General features: G+C 41.6%; 1 protein-coding gene across 1 annotated transcript in view; it reads left to right on the plus strand.

Annotated features, from left to right (window-relative positions):
* The window catches only part of lrfn5b (leucine rich repeat and fibronectin type III domain containing 5b), a 28,154-nt gene extending 18,803 nt beyond the window's left edge, over nt 1-9,351 (plus strand). The window contains exons 3-6 of the mRNA XM_047388295.1: nt 174-348; nt 3,348-3,681; nt 4,429-4,729; nt 7,678-9,351. Coding sequence (XP_047244251.1) covers nt 174-348; nt 3,348-3,681; nt 4,429-4,729; nt 7,678-8,373 — 1,506 coding nt within the window. The 3' untranslated portion in view covers nt 8,374-9,351. The remainder of the gene's footprint in view (nt 1-173; nt 349-3,347; nt 3,682-4,428; nt 4,730-7,677) is intronic.
* Nucleotides 9,352-9,841: the final 490 nt, after the last annotated feature.

Below are 9,841 nucleotides of genomic sequence, written 5' to 3' on the forward strand. Positions count from 1 at the left end.
AACTTTAAGCTAGCTGAAATGTAGAAATACTCTCTCATATTGATGAACTTTTAAGAATTTCAATTTTACAGGGAAAAATACATTAAACAGGACCTTTAATGTCATCTCTTATCAGTGTGTCACCTTATATAATGTTTCCTGCTCTTTGGCTAACTTTTATCCCTCTGCCTCAGGAGCTGCACGCTTTAGAGGGCCAGAGTGTGACACTACGCTGCAAAGCCAGGGGCGACCCAGACCCCATCATCCACTGGATTGCGCCAGACGGACGACTTATGTCCAACTCTTCCAGAGCCGAGGTCCACACCGACGGCACACTGGAGATCCTCATCAGTACCGTCAAGGACTCAGGTCTGTTTACAAACCCCCCACCGGCTGTGCCTGTGATGTTGGCAGAACAAAATGACATGTTTACTTGGCCACAGAACATCCTAAAGATGAAGTATGTGTCTGCACTGCTGAGATAGTGGAGACCGATAAATAAATATAAAAGGAAAGGTTGAGTGACTTAGTTTCTGCCATGTACAGTACTTCCAATCATGTTCGGTCCCACAACTTAAGTGAACATTATAACCTAGTTTAAAGAACCTAACTCCCCCCTTGTGGGGTTTCTCCTGTCTTTTAGTCTTACACTATATAGCTTATGTAATTAAAAAATCTCAAATTAGACACCAAAGGGAGTCGTTACTTGCTCCACAAAAGACACAGTGCTGCTGAGTTGCCAGAAAGCTCTGTCATATCACAATGAAACATAAGTGCCTGGTCTGGCAGCAACCAAATAATTACAGTAGAAACTGTCTCTGATGTTTTAACTAATTATCTGACCAATCAGAGATTTGATCTTTTGATTTGTGTCCCTAAAGAGAGAGAAGTTTTGGTATAAAAATGTACTAGCATAGTATTCTATACTTTTAAATGAATCAAGAAATTCAGGTGTGCGACCTTAAGACAAAAATACTATATGTGTAGAAACGATTTGCATTTTTGAATCAGTTTTGAGCAGTTTTTCAGCCTTTATGCCTGATTGGACAGTGAGACATTGTTGAGTTGCATTTATATTTCTCCAGAGGTGTGTATTAAATCGCTTTTTCGACACATTTCTAAACTTTAACAGTCGACACACATTTTATTCGAATAAAACGTTTGATCAGGTTATAGTCATTGTTGATAACAGAATATTACAATTACTTTTTATAAAGAAATCTTTGAACTCAAAAGGATAAGTAATTAAATTCAGCCCCTTGTTTTGAGAGCAATATTTTGATATTTTATTTCTTTATTAATTTTTCTCTTCATTTAATGATGACAAGGCTACACACACAGGAACAAGCTGCAGTCTTTCCCACTTTTACAGAAAAGTAACGTGTTGTGGAATAATTTACAATGTTTTCTGTGGGTAATCGGGCTAAAGCCACAATATGACACAATGTTTCAAATGTTTGATATATTCATGTTTGTTGAGATTATCTGGTTTACCATTTTTACAAACTTACGATTACCTCTCCTGTCATCTTGTGAGATTTGCCAGTTTTCCACTAGATTCATCTCTTGGTGGTTTCCTATATCAGCCCTCATGATTCTTTTAAGAATGTACGAGAATGACCTTAAGTCTTATTCGAATCATGCCCCAACAATGCCCTTTCTCCTGTTTCCGTCTGGCATCCTCCAGATGTAAGACTGAAACTGAGATCTATTTCTTCTTTGCACCAAGAGCTTTATTTTCTATTATGAGGTTTTTTATAGTAAACCCCAGGGATCATGTTTTTCTGGCATCATGATACTTATCTTGACATGAGCGGGTGAGCCAAACCACTTATGGGGTTGCGGACTTTTACTTTTGTTATCTCTGGCTTGTAGATGTTTTAAGAAAATGTGCAAACATTATGTCATTTATATAACTTATTAAAAATGTAATTTTAAATACTACACAATAGTAGTCTAGATCAGTGTTATGACTAGGATTTTCAAGGTTCCTGTCTGCATTCAAAAATCTTCCAGAGAAAAATGAGGCGTATGGACTTTGTGAATATACCAGGAGATTTTATGTTAATGAATCGCCACATGGTGCAGAGCTTAGATCCATTTAAAAACTCTGATACATGTTTGAGAAAACTGCACTCATAGACAGGGAATCATCATAAATAGAAGATCTTTGTGATCTAGACAGCCCATTTTCTAGAAAAAAAATGCAGCTGGTTTTGTTAAACAGCCAATCAAACTATGCAAGCGAGTTTGAATAAAACAGAAGAGAGAGAAGCTGCTGGTTATCAAATCCCCATCAGCTGTGAGTTCATGTTGCCACGGTGAGGTTAAATGCAGCGCTGTGTCTGACTCAGATCAAAAAAAAAATCACCAATGGTTGGTCCTGCTCAGCAGCTGCTCACATAAAAACCTCTGCTAATGATTCCCTTTTGCAGCCGTGATAAAAACGATGCATTCACTAGCACATACTGGTGGCATGAAAACAGCCGAGCGAGGTAAAAAAATTTAAGCGGCTTCTGCTGCTCATTTTTATTGGACTAAATGAGGCTTCTGGTGCAAAAGGTGTTCGTCTGGCTTACAGATCTAGGTTGTTTTCAAGAAGACCTTTTTATGTCATTTCTACATAAAAATGATGCATGGGAAGGTGAATCTGCTGGCATTGTGGCAGATTAAAGAATTTGTTTTCAGCTTCTAGCTCTAGCTGATGTAGGTTTTCATTTTTATGTAGATTTTTTAAATAAATAGCTGATTTCTTCAGCATTTAAACAATGCCCCTATCTTAAGAAGTTAAGGGAGAATAATAAAAAAAAATATGATCACAATAATTACAGTAAGCCTTTTATAAAACAACAGCTTAGATCGAACTAGCACAACAATCTCATAGATAAATTCATTCATCTTTGAGAAACAAAAAGTTGCATAAAGTTTTATAAGGTAATCAAAACATTGCCTTGGCAACGGGAATGCAATCCAACAACAAATAGCTTCTCAAACATCTAACAGAAAATGACCAGCAATTTATTTGATCAATGACATCAGTAACCTTTCCCAGCAGCCCAGGTTTATTTCTAGTTTTATTTACTCTTCAGTACATAATAATTTTCATTTTATGAATCATGGTCAGCTTGAAGGTAAAAGTAAAATTTTGGATGTGCTTAGGCAGCTTTTTTTTTTTTTTTTTTTTAGGTGTTAGGTGTCTTTGTTTTCCGTTTGTATGTAAAGGAACAATACCGAAAATAATCAAAACGATATTTCCATTGCCTTATTTAAAAATCTTATTTACTAAGTATATTAAATTAGATTCAGTCTAATGTTGCATTTTGTCATCATAATCCATTATGCTCCAATCTCCGTGGCTTGTGTTTCAGGTTCCTTCACTTGCGTGGCTTCCAACCCAGCCGGAGAGGCCCACCAGATGGTGGATCTGCTCATCACTAAACTCCCTCACATCACCAACGACACAATCGCGGAGCAGGAGCCCGACCCCGGCTCATCAGATATTGCCACGGTGACCAAGACAGGGGCCGAGGCGGGAGGGGTGCCCTTGGGGAATGCAAAGACCAGCCAGGAGAAGAAGGTGGTAATCGCTGAGGCCACCTCTACCTCGGCCCTGGTCAAATTCAACTTCCACAGAAGCATTCCTGGAATCCGTATGTTTCAGATCCAGTATAATGGCACCTATGATGACTCGTTGGTATACAGGTAAGTAGAAAGATTGAGCTGGATATAAGGTTATTAATGAAAAAATTTAGTTTTCTTTGAAGTCAGAAATCCGAAACATTTTCTGATCCCATGAATCTTCATATTATACTATGAATGTCTGAATGTTTTAGGATGTTAACTCATTAAGAGCTGGCCCGGACTGTTTGCATCATTGGTGGTATCACTTAATCCCATCAGGAAGACATGAAGACTAATGCACTGCACATGAATTCATCTCCTTCAACTCCTAATCCCCCTTGTGTATTATTTACTATATGCAAGGCATTGATAATGCCTAATCAACAAAATCAAAACAGAATGTCAGCACTAAGCTGCAGACCCGTGGGGAGATAAAAGAGCCATCTTAGATTGTTTCACAAAGAGCATCAGATGCTTCAGATGCCTATCTGAAGAAACACAGCACACAGCATTCTTTCATCCCTGCTTGTGTTCACAACAGATTTACTGTCAATCACAGAGATTTCATGGGATCAATGCACCAGCTGTTTTTCCAAATGAACATTAGGTCAGCAGCACATATGGTTTTTCAGCGGTGGTTGCTAAATAAACAGAGGCGTCCTGCCCTCCCAAGCAGCTTTCCACCATTGATATTGTTGAAAGAATAAATCAAATGTCAAATAACAGATTGTGTTTAGAAAGATCCTAAGTAGCCCCCTGAGAGATAAGCAATTGTCGTGTCATTTTAACTAAACAACAGTGATCTTATTAATCTGCGTCCCACTGCAGAATGATCCCCCCGACTAGCAAGAACATCCTGGTGAACAACCTGGCAGCTGGCACGCACTATGATTTGTGCGTCCTGGCCATCTACGATGACCAGGTGACCTCGCTGACCGCCACCAGGGTGATAGGCTGCATCCACTTCACCACCGAGCCGCAGTATCTCAGGTGCCATTTTATGCAGTCCCAGTTCCTTGGCGGGACCATTGTGGTCATCATAGGAGGGATTATCGTGGCGTCGGTGCTTGCTTTCATCATCTTCCTCATTGTGCGTTACCGAGTGTGTAACCAAGGTGAAACAGACAAGGTCAGTATGGCAGCTGTTGGGTTATTTTTCAATACTTTTGTAAGTCCTTACCTTCATAAACCACTTTAAATTTTCCACATTTTGTCAATGTATTTTATCGGGATTTCATGTAATAGACCAATGCAAATTTGTGAAAAAATGACTCATTGGTTTATTTTATATTTTTTACAAATAAAAATCTGACGTTTGTGAGTCAATACCTTGCAAAACCACATTTTGGTGCAATTCCAACTGTTAGTCTTATGAGGTATGTCTCTATCTGCCTTTCACATCTGGAGGCTGAGATTCTTGCCCCTTCTTCTCTTCAAAATAACTCAAGCTCAGTTGGATTGTATGGAGATCATCTATGAACATTGGTTTTGAAGTCTTGCCAGAGTGTCTTCATTGGAGTTTGGTCTGGACTTTAACAAAAATTTTCAAACATTTCCTCTTTTTACATTTTGCATTACATACAGGTCCTTCTCAAAAAATTAGCATATTGTGATAAAGTTCATTATTTTCCATAATGTCTTGATGAAAATTTAACATTCATATATTTTAGATTCATTGCACACTAACTGAAATATTTCAGGTCTTTCATTGTCTTAATTCGGATGATTTTGGCATACAGCTCATGAAAACCCAAAATTCCTATCTCACAAAATTAGCATATCATTAAAAGGGTCTCTAAACGAGCTATGAACCTAATCATCTGAATCAACGAGTTAACTCTAAACACCTGCAAAAGATTCCTGAGGCCTTTAAAACTCCCAGCCTGGTTCATCACTCAAAACCCCAATCATGGGTAAGACTGCCGACCTGACTGCTGTCCAGAAGGCCCCTATTGACACCCTCAAGCAAGAGGGTAAGACACAGAAAGAAATTTCTGAACGAAGAGGCTGTTCCCAGAGTGCTGTATCAAGGCACCTCAGTGGGAAGTCTGTGGGAAGGAAAAAGTGTGGCAGAAAACGCTGCACAATGAGAAGAGGTGACCGGACCCTGAGGAAGATTGTGGAGAAGGGCCGATTCCAGACCTTGGGGGACCTGCAGAAGCAGTGGACTGAGTCTGGAGTAGAAACATCCAGAGCCACCGTGCCCAAGCGTGTGCAGGAAATGGGCTACAGGTGCCGCATTCCCCAGTCCTGGGCTACAGAGAAGCAGCACTGGACTGTTGCTCAGTGGTCCAAAGTACTTTTTTCGGATGAAAGCAAATTCTGCATGTCATTCGGAAATCAAGGTGCCAGAGTCTGGAGGAAGACTGGGGAGAAGGAAATGCCAAAATGCCAGAAGTCCAGTGTCAAGTACCCACAGTCAATGATGGTCTGGGTTGCCGTGTCAGCTGCTGGTGTTGGTCCACTGTGTTTTATCAAGGGCAGGGTCAATGCAACTAGCTATCAGGAGATTTTGGAGCACTTCATGCTTCCATCTGCTGAAAAGCTTTATGGAGATGAAGATTTCATTTTTCAGCAAGACCTGGCACCTGCTCACAGTGCCAAAACCACTGGTAAATGGTTTACTGACCATGGTATCACTGTGCTCAATTGGCCTGCCAACTCCCCTGACCTGAACCCCATAGAGAATCTGTGGGATATTGTGAAGAGAACGTTGAGAGACTCAAGACCCAACACTCTGGATGAGCTAAAGGCCGCTATCGAAGCATCCTGGGCCTCCATAAGACCTCAGTGCCACAGGCCTATTGCCTCCATGCCACGCCGCATTGAAGCAGTCATTTCTGCAAAAGGATTCCCGACCAAGTATTGAGTGCATAACTGTACATGATTATTTGAAGGTTGACGTTTTTTTGTATTAAAAACACTTTTATTTTATTGGTCGGATGAAATATGCTAATTTGGTGAGATAGGAATTTTGGGTTTTCATGAGCTGTATGCCAAAATCATCCGTATTAAGACAATAAAAGATCTGAAATATTTCAGTTAGTGTGCAATGAATCTAAAATATATGAATGTTAAATTTTCATCATTACATTATAGAAAATAATGAACTTTATCACAATATGCTAATTTTTTGAGAAGGACCTGTAAATATGCTTTGATTTGAACCATTCCATGAAGCTCTGGCTTTGTGTTTATGTTCGTTGTGCTGCTAGAAGGTGAACCTCCACTGCATTCTCAAGATTTAACAGGATTTCTGCTGGAACTGTTCTGCACTAAGCTCCAATCCACTCGGATCACCTTCCCTGTCCCTGCTATTGCGTATTCCCACAGGATGATGCTGCCAACACAATGTATTACTTTATTTCAACAATGGCTTTCTTCTAACCACTCTTTCATAAATGTCAGGTATAGAATGCAGAACAAATTTTTGTCCTATCAGCAGATTCCCCCACCTGAGCTGTGGATCTTTGCAGCTCTTATTATAGAGTTATCATGGTCCTCTTGGCTGCTTCTCTAATTAATGCTCTCCTTGTCAGGCCTGTCATTTTAGGTGGACGGCCATGTCTTGGTAAGTGCAGTTGTGCTATACTCATTCCATTTCCTCTCAACAGCTTTATCCCTGTCCTGTCTGGAGCGTTTCTTGATCTTCATGATGCTATTTGTCCACTTCTCTAACAACCCCCTGAGGCCTTCAAAGAACATCGGCATTTACCGGTATACTTAGCTAACATTACACACTGGTGGACTGGTGAAACTGGCTGCAATGGATTTTAAGTAGAGGTGTTATAGTGAAGGGGGTTGTAATTCACACCATTCTTTAAAAAAAATAATTCATTAATAAAAAAAAACATACATCAATTTTCCCCTTCATAGTTATATACTGCTTTGTATTGGTCTCTCATATAAAATCCCTAAAAAACACATAGCAATTTGTGGTTGCAACACAACAAAATGTGGAAAATGCGCAAGGGTACGCATACTTTTGAAAGGCACTTGTACTGTGTTTAAAATCAGGGTGTGTACAATATGTACCATGTTTCCCTTCTCTCTTTTATTTATCTCATGTCGAATCAGGCACTGGAGATGGGGGACATCCGATCGCTGAGCAGCGATGGACAGCTACAGGGTTGTGGGATCCCCAAGTCCCTCTCCAAAGAGGTTCTGCGTCCGGAGAAGAATGACAAGGAATGCCTCAGAATTACCCTCCCACCTCCAGAGCCAACCAACCAACGACCTCCTATCTCTGTACCCACCACAAAACCTTCTGTTCCGGACTGCACGGTTTCTACCTCTGCCGGCAGCCATAGCTGGCACCCAGCCTCTCCAGGAGCACCAAGACCCAAGCGTTCAGGAGCTCCACCAAAATCCTCGGAGGCCCGGCGAGCTGAAGCTCAGGCAGACGTTGAGCTCAACAACATGAACCGCAATAACTCCTCAGAGGTTAAAATGGCCACTGCCACCGCTCTCCCAGGGCCTGGCCAAACCCAGAAATGGACTGGTGCTCCAAGAGGCCCACGACCCCACCAAGGTTCCCGACATTATATGACTGTGCCTGCAGGAGGGGTGAGAGTGAACCGCAGGCACTCGCTAAATGCAGACTCATACAGGGAGCGGTGCTATGTGGCCTACCCCAAGGCCGGAGCCAGCCTGCGCTCCAAACGCAGCTTGTCGATGAGTGGAGAGCTTCCGCAGCTTGAGAGCACAACAAACATCCATCGAGCCAGGGACAAACTATCCAGGTCTGAGTGGCTGCTGGAGAGCACTTTATGATTTCGACTTCACAACCTGTGCATTCTGGTTTTCCCAGATTGGATCAGACGTCTGATGTGAAGCATACTAAGAATTTTCTGCCTTGTTTCGAGCTCCTCGCTGGGGGACATGTGGAGGGCAGGCACACAGGGTCATGGGAAATGGTTCACATTTGTTTTCTACCTTATAACCCATCAGAGTCCTCTTTATATCGACTTCAGAAAGGCACAGCAATGTACAAAACAACACCATGTAGAAAAATGTTTAGTTGTGTGAGATACCATATATCTCAGTACAACCATAAGTGTTCATGTGGTTTTGAATGCAGTAATCTAAACATACTGTATAATAAGGAGAGCATCATACAGGGGATTGGGTTAATATACTGCCTGTTACCTGAGGTGACAGAATCTCTGAAGACTTTGAACATTTAGATTTCTTGTCTTTTGACTCCACAAACAGATGGTGACATGTCTTAATTACTTTTTTTGGTGGTTTTCAAGAGATTAGGAATGTGATTTACATCCCGCAGGTGCGGGAACAGAATGTAGACAGCGCTCCAGCTCCTCATCCCAACACTCCCAGATCCAGCACAATGCAGCATTTCTTTTTCCTTTTTTCTTGTGGCACACGTAGACTCAGCCTAATACTGCCCTCCGGTTTGAATCGATACATTTTTATCACATAATTACATAAAGACTCCGCTCGGATAGGATTCCTGTCATGACCGATTCAAGCGGCAATTTGAGTGAGCACCGGTGGCATGACAGGTGCTGCAACTAATCTGTTATTACGTGTGGGTGAGATCCAGAGGAACGGTTTCTTTCCATATTTTATACTCGCAGACGTTTATCTTGTCACGCCGACAACAACCGTTGTAAATTAACTTGTCGATGTAAGAGGAGAGATAATCACCAGGACGGGAGGCCGACCGCTCTTGATTTTGCTGTTGTTTCTGTTTGATGTTTACCAATATAAATAAACCAGTGATAAAAGAAAGATTGATCTCTTTTTCAGCTTTCCCTGTGAGCTTCACCACATTTTAACTTAACGAGGAAGCCTTAAAAAAATTATCTTTTTTCCTGCACCCTCAGCCTGCAGAAGTGGTTACAATTTGGGGCTTTCTGTCGTCTTGCAGCAGCTTAATTCCTGTCTCTCCGCAAGTGGTGGACCTCTGACAGATCCCCGAGCTCTCGTGTTTGTTCAAAGAGAGCAGGGAGGCAGATGATGAAAAGAGGCCTCGCCAGTCACCGGGGACGCCGCTCGCTTGCAGATCTCCTTGCTCATCTAACAGCGACGTGTCTGTTCTCTCTGAAGCCAGCCACTGCAGAAACCTGACGCAGAAAAGGTTAAACACAGCTTCCCGCAGTGGGAACCTCTGCGCGGCTCATTGTACTTCTACAATGGCAGGACTGATGCCTTATCCTCTGAAACTGGATGTGTTTTGGATGCTTCAGGACTGATTTTACATACCCCAAACATCAGCTTT

Source organism: Girardinichthys multiradiatus, chromosome 15 (assembly GCF_021462225.1).
Source record: "Girardinichthys multiradiatus isolate DD_20200921_A chromosome 15, DD_fGirMul_XY1, whole genome shotgun sequence".
Lineage (NCBI taxonomy): Eukaryota > Metazoa > Chordata > Actinopteri > Cyprinodontiformes > Goodeidae > Girardinichthys > Girardinichthys multiradiatus.